The sequence below is a fragment of the Neltuma alba genome, unplaced genomic scaffold (assembly GCF_004799145.2).
Source record: "Neltuma alba isolate B1F8T4 unplaced genomic scaffold, ASM479914v2 tig00003392_pilon, whole genome shotgun sequence".
NCBI classification, from domain to species: domain Eukaryota; kingdom Viridiplantae; phylum Streptophyta; class Magnoliopsida; order Fabales; family Fabaceae; genus Neltuma; species Neltuma alba.
In genome coordinates this window covers 110,666-123,126 of record NW_021633263.1, presented here as the reverse complement: position 1 = coordinate 123,126, position 12,461 = coordinate 110,666, and the positions used below count along the sequence as shown (strand labels likewise).

The 12,461-nt window shown below is 36.8% G+C and overlaps 2 protein-coding genes and 1 non-coding gene across 3 annotated transcripts; 2 read left to right on the top strand and 1 right to left on the bottom strand.

The window, feature by feature from the left end:
- Window positions 1-2,969: 2,969 nt before the first annotated feature.
- On the bottom strand, window positions 2,970-5,051 carry LOC114741398 (uncharacterized). The gene is made up of 6 exons (XM_028929651.1): window positions 4,638-5,051; window positions 4,360-4,542; window positions 4,053-4,275; window positions 3,725-3,752; window positions 3,564-3,645; window positions 2,970-3,482 (listed from the first exon to the last, which is right to left on the bottom strand). Exons 1-6 carry the CDS (start codon window positions 5,049-5,051, stop codon window positions 2,970-2,972), a joined length of 1,443 nt encoding a protein of 480 aa, XP_028785484.1.
- A 2,166-nt stretch (window positions 5,052-7,217) lies between these two features.
- On the top strand, window positions 7,218-7,291 carry TRNAV-CAC (transfer RNA valine (anticodon CAC)). Its single transcript has one exon. It is a non-coding gene; the product is annotated as a tRNA-Val (tRNA).
- A 2,456-nt stretch (window positions 7,292-9,747) lies between these two features.
- LOC114741437 (putative glutamine amidotransferase GAT1_2.1) lies at window positions 9,748-11,726 on the top strand. The gene is made up of 4 exons (XM_028929704.1): window positions 9,748-9,993; window positions 10,107-10,846; window positions 10,954-11,160; window positions 11,367-11,726. Exons 1-4 carry the CDS (start codon window positions 9,906-9,908, stop codon window positions 11,613-11,615), a joined length of 1,284 nt encoding a protein of 427 aa, XP_028785537.1. The 5' UTR covers window positions 9,748-9,905; the 3' UTR covers window positions 11,616-11,726.
- The last annotated feature ends 735 nt before the right edge of the window (window positions 11,727-12,461 follow it).

The window sequence follows — 12,461 nt, the reverse complement described above, 5'->3', positions numbered from 1 at the left end:
TATTTCGGTGCAAACAATGCGTGAGGGACGCATCATCTATGTGGCTGTTGATCTTATTTCTCATAGATGCACATGTTTGGCATGGCAAATGAGTGGAATACCTTATCCACATGCATGTGCGGAAATCAAGCTAGTTCACCGTAGCGTGTATGATTATATAGATGACTGTTATAAATTGTCCACACAGGAGAAAATATATGAAAATAGCATGAGGCCAATTGCAACGCATGATTGCCCACAGCCGGATGCACCTACTGTGACTCATATGCTAACTCAAACATTCTTACATCCACCCATAACTAGAAGGCCTCCAGGAAGGCCAAGGATTAATAGAATAGAATTTCAGTTTCAAAATAAGAAGGTTTATCATTGTGGAAGATGCAAAGAGCCTGGACACACTGCCAAGACATGCAAGAACCCAAATCCCATCTGAGAACATAATGAAATCATCTATTTTTTGTATATGAATGTGAAGGGAATATTTTGTAAATGGGTGTGAAGGGAATTTTTTGTAAATGGATACACACCAATAGTTAGTTTCTCGTAATTACATGCAACCCTGTGTTTTTTTGGGATGGGTTGTGAATTAGGTGTAGTTTCATGTATATGAAGGTGTAAATGAAAGTTGACTATGAATCGGCATGTTAGATTCTGCTGTCATTTAAGTTATCATTACCTGCACCTTGTATTGTCATTAGACCTGTTATGACTTGTCAACGGAGCACTGTCACTTGTCAATTAATTTGCTGATGTAAGTTGTCAACAATATGAATTCAAGTTACATAACTTGTTTTAGTAACATATGATATTTTCAATCACTATGTCATATTATATTTTTGGTTATATTGTCATATATAATCATTATTAATGAAATGTCAATGGTAGCACTGAGACTTGTCAATGGTGGCATAGTGACTTGTCAATCATGGCACTAAGACTTGTCAATGGTGGCACTGTGACTTGTCAATGGTGGCACACTGACTTGTAAATGGTGGCACACTGACTTGTCGTTGGTGGCACTATGACTTGTCAATGATGGCACACGGACTTGTTATTGGTGGCAATGTGACTTATCAATGGTGGCACTATGACTTGGCAATGGTGGCACACTGACTTGTCGTTGGTTGCACTATGACTTGTCAATGGTGGCACACGGACTTGTCAATGGTGGCACTGTGACTTGTCAATTGTGGCACTGTGACTTGTCAATAGTAGCACACTGACTTGTCATTGGTGGCACCGTGACTTGTCAATGGTAGCACACTGACTTGTCATTGGTGGCACTAAGACTTGTTAATGGTGGCACTGTGACTTGTCAATGGTGGCACACTGACTTGTCAATGGTGGCACACTGACTTGTCGTTGGTGGCACTATGACTTGTCAATGGTGGCACACAGACTTGTCAATTGTGGCACTGTGACTTGGCAATGGTGGCACTATAACTTGTCAATGGTGGCACTATGACTTGTCGTTGGTTGCAATATGACTTGTCAATGGTGGCACTGTGACTTGTCAATTGTGGCACTGTGACTTGTCAATGGTAGCACACTGACTTGTCATTGGTGGCACCGTGACTTGTCAATGGTAGCACACTGACTTGTCATTGGTGGCACCGTGACTTATCAATGATAGCACACTGACTTGTCATTGGTGGCACTAAGACTTGTCAATGGTGGCACTGTGACTTGTCAATGGTGGCACACTGACTTGTCGTTGGTAGCACTATGACTTGTCAATAGTGGCACACGGACTTGTCATTGGTGGCAATGTGACTTGTCAATTGTGGCACTATGACTTGGCAATGGTGGCACTGTGACTTGTCAATGGTAGCACACTGACTTGTCGTTGGCGGCACTATGGCTTGTCAATGGTGTCATACGGACTTGTCATTGGTGGCAATGTGACTTGTCAATGGTTACATAACTTGTTATATCACTTGTCATTAACTCATGTTATATTACTTATTAATATTACATAAATTTATCGATATCAATAAAGATATAAAATAACAAAAATAAAAATGTGACTTGTGCCCAAGAAATTGGTATCATAACATCTAATAACAAAGGTAATAATATTATAAACATAATTTGATCAGTTTGTTACAAAAGGACCTATTGACCATTAAGCTATTGCCACTCATGGCTTACACCCTTAGGTGCCAATCATCTCACAACACATCCTGGCATAACATAACAAAAAATTAATTGACTCCTCTATCTCCTCCTCTTGCTCTTGTTATAGTCTGATAGCATTGACATCACTTCATCCCTATGTTCATTATGTGGATGGGTAACCAACCACCACAAACAGCCAACCTTCAACTCTTGCAATTCATCATTGGAGTATCGTGGCATGGTATATCCTGCAGCATCACGAGCAGTGCCATCCCACTCTTGTAGCCAAGATAGGACATGAACTCCACATGAATCACTGCCAAGCAAATTCAATATGTAAGCAGCATGCAATTTTTATTGTGAACAAACACAACATAACACAATCAAACAGAACAACTACACTTACGTATCATTCTGCACATAAACTTTAGCCCATTTCACTTCGTTGTCAATTTTCTCCTCATTGGCAAACAATTCTGGCTTAACAGCACGCAACATCGTATGGAAACAGTTCATCTAGAAAAAAATACACATAATCAAAAGGCTTTACTAACAACACAGCATCCAGTGACAAGGGACATAGCTTATAGTGACAAGTAATATAGCATCCAGTGACAAGGGATCCAGTAACAAGGGACAGAGCATCCAGTGACAAAAAACAGCATCCACGAACAACTAACAGAGCATCCAGTGACAAGTAACAGATCATCCAGTGACAACTAACACAGCATCCAGTGACAACTAACATAGCATCCAGTGACAACTAACACAGCATCCACTAACAACTAACAGAGCATCCACTAACAACTAACAAAGCATGCAATGACAACTAACAAAGCATCCAGTAACAACTAACAGAGCATGCAATGACAACTACGCAGGCTGCTAGTGACAACTATAAGAGTAGTCATCGACAAGTATAACAGCAACAAATAATTACACACAGTCTGTGCTGCCATAAAGTGTTTGGGATTGAAGTGACCTTTATTTGTCCTCTTTTTCTTCTTCGCATCATGTTGTTGCTCACCCCCCTTCTTCTTTGCTTCTTCTTCCTCTGCTTGTAGTCTCATAAACGTGATGCTATCAACCAAGGAGTCAAGGGCGTAAAAGGTCATGGTCTTTATCTCCAAAACATAACAAAACCAATGATATTCAAATAACGTAGGGCCGAAAAGGAAATCGCAATCCCCTATATTGTACCCAATATATTTAGGTAATATTTCCCTTTCATGGTCCTCCCATTTCCATCTTAAAGGATTGGCTACCATCTTTTGCATGAAATCCGCAGAAAATATATGCCGGTTCACTCTCTCCTCTTTATCCTTTTGATCTCCAACAAACGTATTTGCCACCATAGTCATAAACTGAAATTACAATACAAAGAAATTACAACTCTTTACCATCAAATAACTCATTCTAATGTTAACTATATACATGTGACTTACCCTGTCGTTAATCCATCTTCTACGTTGGAGACATTGCAGCTCACCACGGGTTAGGAAGTATCCATACATCGATACAAAGTATCTAATGCAAATAAAACAATTATGAAGTCAGTAAATTCTGCAACATAATATAAATTTGGACACCAAAACATAATACTTACTGCTTTTGCCCCTCTTCATCACACCTAGCTGTACACATGTCAAATAAAGCTTGCCTGTCATCAATTGTTCTCTTGTTCCCAGGCTTACTTTTGATTTCCAGAAATGGAGACCTAAGAGCCTTACCCTTACTTATCACCCTTGTTGATTTTCTCACATATGTTTTCCCTTCCCTTTGGTTGTCCTCTTCATCCCCTTGTTCTTTTCTATTTCCTTCTTCATCATCTTTGTCCTCTTCAGCCTCTTCTCTTTTATTTTCTTCATCTTCTTTGTCCTCTTCTTGCTCTTTCTCCTCCTCATCCTCTTCTTCTCTTTTGTTTTCTTCTCCACCCATATCCTTCTCAAATCGAATTTTTTGTTCTTCTTCTTGATTTTTATCATCTTCCGATTCAATTCCATCCTCTTCAGTTTCCTCTTCCTCTGACTCAGGTTCTTCCTCCTCATCTTTCTCCTCTTCACTTACATTATCACTGTCCTTCATTAGTCTTGACTGAAGGGACATCATTTCTTCTCCCAGCATTGACACTAATCGGGCATATGTTCTCTTGATCTCCTACATAAATTAAATTCAGAACTTCAATCTCTAAGCAACAGCAAAAAAAAAAAAAAGTTCCATTAAGCCTCCAAGTCCACATACCGAGTGAGTTAAATTTTCTGGATCAAAACTGGTGGCTTGACTAGCTGGATGCAATAATCCTTGATCACTCTCCTTCTCCATGTTAACTCTTTCCTGCACTTTCTTTTCATCCCAAAATGCAAGAGCATGCTTAACATGTGAAGCTTTTGTTTCCCCCAATGGAAACTTTTGTAGACAATATATCTGCATGTGACATGAATGATAAGTTAACAGCAGCCATTGACAACATTCAGACCATAAAATGACAATAGAAATATACAAATTATAATAGCACTTACTTGTAGGAAGTATAGACAGCCTAGAATATTCTTCTTCTTCTCAATCAACTTGCCTTTTTCCAATTGTTTCTTGTACACTCCAATGCCCTTATATAGTTCATTCAACACATAAGATGACCAATCAAACTTACCCAATCTATCCTTTGTTGATAATATTACCTTCAACAAATAATCACTAACACAAATACTTGCATTAGGACACAACAACGTTCCCAATACATACATCACAAACAGCATCTCAAAATTTTCATCTTGTTTCTCCTCGGTCAACAATGAAGCTATCTTCTTGTATGGAATATTGCCATACACAGTCCTCCATTGCTTGAACACTTCATCTTCACTACTCACAGCTGCTTTAATCTCTTCCCCCTCAAATGGTAGCCCCATAAAGTCATGCACATCATTTGCCCCCATTTTCCTTCTCTTCCCTCTTATGGAAATGTTTTTTGTTGGAAGGTCGAATGCACACATAAACTCTCCACACAATTCTCTCTGAATTGTGTGGCAACATAATTCAACCAACTTGTCAAAACCTATCTTTTTTAGCCTATCCATCAGGTCCTTCCTTTCTTTGACATGCTTGCAAACTTGTACAAATTGTTTAGGTGCACATCTTGTGTAGAAAGGAACTATATACTTCTTAGACTTTGTAGGAGCTCTTTGTTCCCTAGCCCTTTGACAATATTCCTCTTTTTGCTTTTTAGATAATTTATCCCAGGCCTTCCTCACATGTGGATTCCCTGATTCAAGGGATTTGTACTTTTTCGGGGTTTTTTTATAGAATTCCTCTGTGAACAAGGCATAACCAGAAAAATTAGAGCTCCTTTGTCCACTTGCATTGCTTCCATCCTTCCCCATTTTCTTAACCTGCCAAAAAAAAGGCAAATTATGACTAATTCTGGATGATATAGAAGGCAAGTCAAAAATGAAATAATTTAATAAATACATATATTACGTACATGGCACACCAAGATTTAAAGAAGAGGGAAAAAGACAATAGCATCAGATAACTTGCCCAATACAGCAGCTCCCAACTCTGTCTTGATTATTATCTAAGTTGGTTTCTTTACTACATCAAGCTCAATGTACTTAGTAATTTCTAAAAAAAGGAATTCTGATTAATAGCATTCAGTAATGGGAAACAACGCAATCTGGGAGATTACTAGGAGCCAAATAACTCAGCAGAAGGGGAAGAATACCAAGTTGGTAAAGGTTTCCAAATGGAAAAGCACTTCTACTGTCCGTGCCACTTTCAAAATTGCGTTGAAGAAGCATACTGTATCAAAAGTATTAAAAAGTTCTTCTACTGTTAACACTGGTTCGAGAAAACTATCCAAACCATTAAAATCAGCAAAGGCAGGAGGGATACACGTTAAAAAATCTGTAAGATCTTCCAATGCATGTCATCACGCTGTACAAAACTATCAATTATGTGCAAGTTTCTTTTTTAATCATATTTTTGCTCAATGCATCTTCTCCAAATCCATTTCGTTTTGCTATTTTATCTCTTTGTACTTCATGTTGTCACCAAACTGACTTAAATTACTACATTTATGATTTTATCCACGCTCAACGCACTACTCATTCCCTCATTAGTATTCGGTAATGGGAATTGCAATTGGATTATACTTTAAACAACAAACTGGCAGCAGAGAATGAAAGGGAAAAATGCTGGAAAAACAAACCATGATTCGTAATCTCTGCCTCCGTCGTTCAACGAATTTATGTTCCAAGAAATCAGCCTCTCAGCCTCCATTGTTCAATCAAATTTCGTTCCCAGAAATCAGTGTCTTTGCCTCGGTCGTTCAGTCCCTTTTCCTTCCCAGAAATCAGCGTCTCCTCTCCGTCGTTCAGTTGTTTTTTGTTCCCAAAAATCACCGCCTCTGCCCCGCCGTTCAGTGACTTTCCATTCCCGATCAATCAGTGTCTCTGCCTCGGTCATTCAATGACTTTCCATTCTCAGAAAATAGCATCTCTGCCTTTGTCGTTCAGCTACCTCTGTTCTCAGAAATTGCCGTCTCTGCCTCCGTCGTTCAGCGCCCTCTATTCCCAGAACTCGACTTCTCTGCTTCTGTCGTTCAAAACTCGCCTCGTCTCACTCCGTCGTTCAATGCCCTCTGTTCCCAGAACTCGACTTCTCTGTTTGTGTCCTTCAAAACTCGCCTCCTCTCACTTCGTCGTTCACAGCACTTAGGTCTCCACAGCTTTTCTCCCTTCAACGCTGCGTTTTCCAACTTCTCCAACATAGCCGGCCGTGTGTGGGCTTCCAACCGGATGGCTCCAACAGATTTTAGTTTAGGGGCAAGAGAGTAATTTGTGGATTATTAAAATTGCATCTAAGTCCCTTTGGGACTTCAGAAAAATTATGACATTTCAGGGGACCTTTTTGCTGTATTTTGGCTTCTGTGGGACCTTAATGTCATTCTCCCTTTTAAAAATGGTAACCGAAAAAACACAGGCTATCGTCTTTTGTCTGATTGTAAAAGACATGCCTACAATAGCAAGGATGGAATGTATAGGAGTGCACACGTGAAATACAATTAGGATATTTATGAAGGGCTTGCGGGCAAACAACATCTTGTCTGGGTGGTGTAGTTGGTTATCACGCTAGTCTCACACACTAGAGGTCCCCGGTTCGAACCCGGGCTCAGACAAGTTTACCTATGTTTGTAGTTTTGTTGTCTGGCTAAATCCCACAAGTCCCCCAAAAAAGGTTTTCTCAAAAAATTATATATATATATATTAATTCATATAATTGTAAATAGATATCTTAGTTATGAACTAAATTCTACATTTAAAATTTAAATACTTGATTTGCAATAGTCAAGTTTCCTGCAAAAATTTTTAATAAATATTTATAAATATTGATTCAAGAAGTTATAAATGGTACCGCAGTTATTAATAAAGTCTTACATCTGAAACTTAGTACTCGTTTTATAATTGAGACTTTAGGATTCACGATAGTTTGAATTAATATTTGTAGTTCATTTTGCAGAAAATTTTGTAAGACGACTACCTGTCATATTAAACTGACAATTTCTGGACCTAATAAGAATCATGTTCCCTCAAAAATTAAAGTGTTTCTTTTCTCTTATATATGAAGATTTTAATTTGGAATTTTTTAATTCTACTTTTTTTAAGAAAAAATATTATGTCTACTAACAAAGCCTGTTTTTAATTTTATCTCAAAAGACACTTGTCGGGTTTGATATATACTGCGACAAAACCATCCCTCCTCATGAGAAATGTCACAAATTCAAACCTGTGCAATTTCATATTTTCACGACAACAACTACCAAATATATACTACTCCTAGCTAGCCTCTAATATAAGAGCTTGGAAATATTTAAAAAATGAGTTAAATTAGTTATTTGTAAGAAAATAGAGGTTATTTTTTTAAAAATATCTTATTAATCATGTACATCGAAACTAATACCTCTTGATGAAACTACTTAATATATGTAATCATCATAAAGATTACTCGAGGGCAAAATAAATAAATATTATAGATAAAGTAAATTGAGATATTATATTTAGAATCAAATTGAATATCTAATTAACTCTTGTATTAAAGAATTTATCTTCATAATCATATGTAATCCAGCTAACCACCCTGCTTAGCTTGAACTTCTGTATACTTTATGAAATCTAAAATAAGTCATATTACATTTGTATCGTCAATAATTTTTATGAATATATTGATATTCATTATTATCTCAAAATTTCTAAACACAAAAATCACACATTGACATACTTTCTTTAGCATTGCATGTACGTCTATACACAGTGGACACTTTTTACTTTTTGTTTCGAAAGGTCTTTTACGTTCTTTTTATAAGAACATTAAAAAAAAAAAGGGTTTTCACATCTGTTTTGAACATACGTAAAAAAGAAAAAAATAATAATAAAGGAGATTTTTACTCTTGAAAACAGACTTAAAAACACTCACGTATTTTATTTATATGAATATGAATGATGCAATTATTTTCGGAAACAAATTAATTAATAGTAAAACATCATGATTACATATAACAATTAGTGACCAACTGATATTCTTCTTCATACTTGTACGGCGTAGAGAATGGATCAGGTTATTGCGTAGGCAGTGACATGGAGAGGAGGCTTATCTCTCCACAAGCGTATAGATTAGGAAAGAAGATTACATACATTATACCCACATGCGTTAAACTAAATTAAACACCAAAAAACTATATACTACCTCCGGTCCTTAATATAAAAACTCGTTTGAATTTTATTTTGGTTATAAATATAAGCTCCCAATCTATTTTAACTCTCATATTTATTCATTTTTTTCAAAATAGTTTTTATAATAATAGTAGTTCTACCTAATAACCTTGATTAGCAAGGATATTTTAGAAAAGACAACACATATTTATTACCAATAACTAATTTAACTAATTTTTTTGACCTATTCAAATTAGTCAACTAACTGTTATATTAACGACTGAAGGCAGCACATATTTATATTATTTTATCTTATTTTATTCACTCTCTCTAGTCAAACTTTTGACCAAGCAAAAATTAGATAAGTGTTCCACACCCTCCTCGACCACGTTGACCAATATTCCACATGTCCATTTTATCATACTCCAAACTTATTTTAATAAAATCTGATATGTATATAGACATTATTTTGTCCATGATGATAACAATTAATATCGTTAAATTTTAGAAAAATTTAAAATAATTGCTGGACCATACGTTGGCTATTCCTCTCATTAGTCCATTGACCATTACACTAAATCTATCCACACACCCTATAAAATATAAATAATATAAATAATGATATCAGAATTAGAGAACCGAAAATATACTTTTTAAAAATTAAAAAGATTAATTAAAATTCTATGTAAAGTGAGAGGATCTATTTTTACCAACTAAATAATAATTGAGGAGTTAGGGTCTATCCATATGGTCTGGCAAACCCAAAAAAAAAAAAAAAAGCTACACAAACAAAATTCAAATCAATCTTAAGAAACAAATTTTCTATATAAGGGGGTAGGTGAATGAACCTAATCATGCAATTTGTGGAAGCACGCGGCGATCAGACGTCGTTACCCTATAGTTTCTAGTATTTCTGTGTGCCAATATTCTCATTCGCTTTATATTTCATTTCTATATATACTCCTTCACTTGTGATTTCTTGCTATCCCTTCCAATCATCTCGCAACATATATTGGCTTCTTCTTCAAACCCATTTTCGATCATCACCATTCTCATTTCGTTCACAGAGCTTCATCAATCACAATGTCCTCCGATCTCTCCGTTATTCTACCTCGTGTTCTCATCGTCTCCCGACGAAGCGTTCGCAAGAACAAGTTCGTCGATTTCGTTGGTCAGTTTTCTTCATTAAATTTTTCAATCTTGCATGTCGCAGATGTTAGATCTATGATCATGAATGATTAAACTTGCTATTATTTTGTGGTTTTTTTCCCCCCTTACTTCCAGGAGAATATCATCTAGATCTTATAGTAGGTTATGGCGCAGTACCAGTGATTGTGCCTCGTGTTACTGGGGTTCATATGCTATTAGAAAGCTTCGAGCCAATTCACGGGGTTCTTCTTTGTGAAGGAGAAGATATAGATCCTTCTTTGTATGGATCAGAGGCCTCAGGCCTATCACCAGAAGAACTAGAAGAAATCAGGAGACTTCATGCCAGTGATACGTCCCTTGATAGAGAGAAAGACTCCATTGAATTACGCCTGGCGAAGCTATGCCTTGAAAGGAACATACCCTATCTGGGAATCTGTAGGGGCTCACAGGTTCTAAATGTTGCTTGTGGGGGTACTCTATATCAGGACATAGAGAAGGAGGTATCAAGCAAGTGTCCTAAAAGCCAGAGAGTGATGCATATAAACTATGACGATTATGATGGTCACAGGCATGAGGTGAAGGTGGTGGAGAATACACCATTGCACCAATGGTTTAAGGAGTCTCTGGAAGAAGGAGAAGTAGGGGAAATGAAGATTAGGGTTAATAGCTATCATCATCAAGGAGTTCAGAGATTGGCTCAAAGATTTGTTCCAATGGCTTTTGCACCAGATGGTTTGATTGAAGGGTTTTATGACCCAGATGCTTATAATCCTGAAGAGGGTAAGTTCATCATGGGATTGCAGTTTCATCCAGAGAGAATGAGGAAACCAGATTCTGATGATTTTGATTACCCAGGATGCCCCTTTGCTTACAAGGTACAATAATGAATGCTTTCTGTTTGTTGTTTTCTAGGAGGATTACCTGTGGATAATAATTAACTTGGATTATAGCACTGAATCTAATGGAGAAGTTAACTGTGCAGGAATTTGTGAAGGCAGCAATAGCATATCAGAAGAAGCTGAATGCTGCAACGCCCATTGAGAAGCCTCTAAAGCTTAACAAGGAAATGGAGGACAAAAGGAAAATCATAGTGAGAAGCTTTTCAATTGCTAAAAATCTTTATGATGCTGGCCGAGGGATGCATCCCTCCAACGATTCTGAACTTAAAGCTGGTGCAGAATTTCTTGAGGTACTTTACAGATTCAAATTGCAAATCTTAATGAAACTGATATATATATATATATATATATATATATTAAGAACTTAGCTCTATTTTGTCTGTGGGCTGGTTATGGTCAGATACTTAAACGATCAAATAAGTTTTAATTTGTACTTTTCGATTTCCTGTCATTAAAATACGATGAATATTTTTGGTCTGTTTCTCTGTTTCTGTAGTCAAACACAGCACTGAGTGAGCAGCAAGAGAAAAGGTTAAAGCAGATGGGAGCAACAGTGAGGAATGGAGGGTCATACATAGAGAGATTGAAGATGAATGAGGAGAGAGAAAAAATGGCAAGAAAAGTTATGGCCAAAATGTCAGTGGAACAATTATCTGAGCTCTTGTCTTTCTATCATACCATGGGGCAGATTTGTTCTGAAGTGTTGGACAAAAATATACATGGCCTTGTCAATGACCCCAGTTAACTGATGTCTTTATATATATGACTTTCTCTCCTTCTATGCTTTTCTGTCTGAGAATTGTTGTAATGGTTCTGATTTAATCTTTATATATAGACCAACAACTTTCCTTCAAAAGAGCAAGCCACCTGCAAATACAAGTGCACGAGTTACAAAATCCCCTCTTTAGCCTTGATTTGATTAGCTTTGTAGCTAAGATGAATTACTGTATTATATTTCTTGTAATCTATAAAATATAAGGCACGCAGGTAAACACTAATTTAGTGTTGGATATATGTATTGGACAAAATCTAAAAAGACCAAGTTTGAATTGTGTTCATGGTTCAACTGTTTCTTTCCCAAGAACTTCAAGAGCAAGACCTATATAAGGCCCTCACATTCTCCTGCTACTGGTTAAGATGTCTCCCTCCAATCAACCTCTTCACGTGTGGAAACATCACAGGTTCTGGTTTTTCCAGCTTCCATAGCGTCAGGTTTCAGACGAAACTTTTCTTATAAAATAAGTGGGGTTGCTGATGAAAGAGACAAATTAAAGAAATCCGTTTGGTATGAAGTATTAAAAATGAAAGATAAAAGCTGTGATTGAGATTGAGAAAACCTTTATGGATTTGTCCAATCCCAAGTAACAAGTAATCTTTCATACTAAATATATTTTTAATAAATTTTCTCAGCTCCAATTCTTACCTCTTATTTTCACTACTTCATACCAAAAAGCCGAGTTATGAACAAAGGATGTGATTATTGTATGCCCCAGCTCCTTCTTCTGGGTACAGTAACATTGTTCAGAATATGAAGAATGTGGTGGGTGTATGATATCAGGGCGAGTCTGCGGTTTTGACACAAGATGGAATG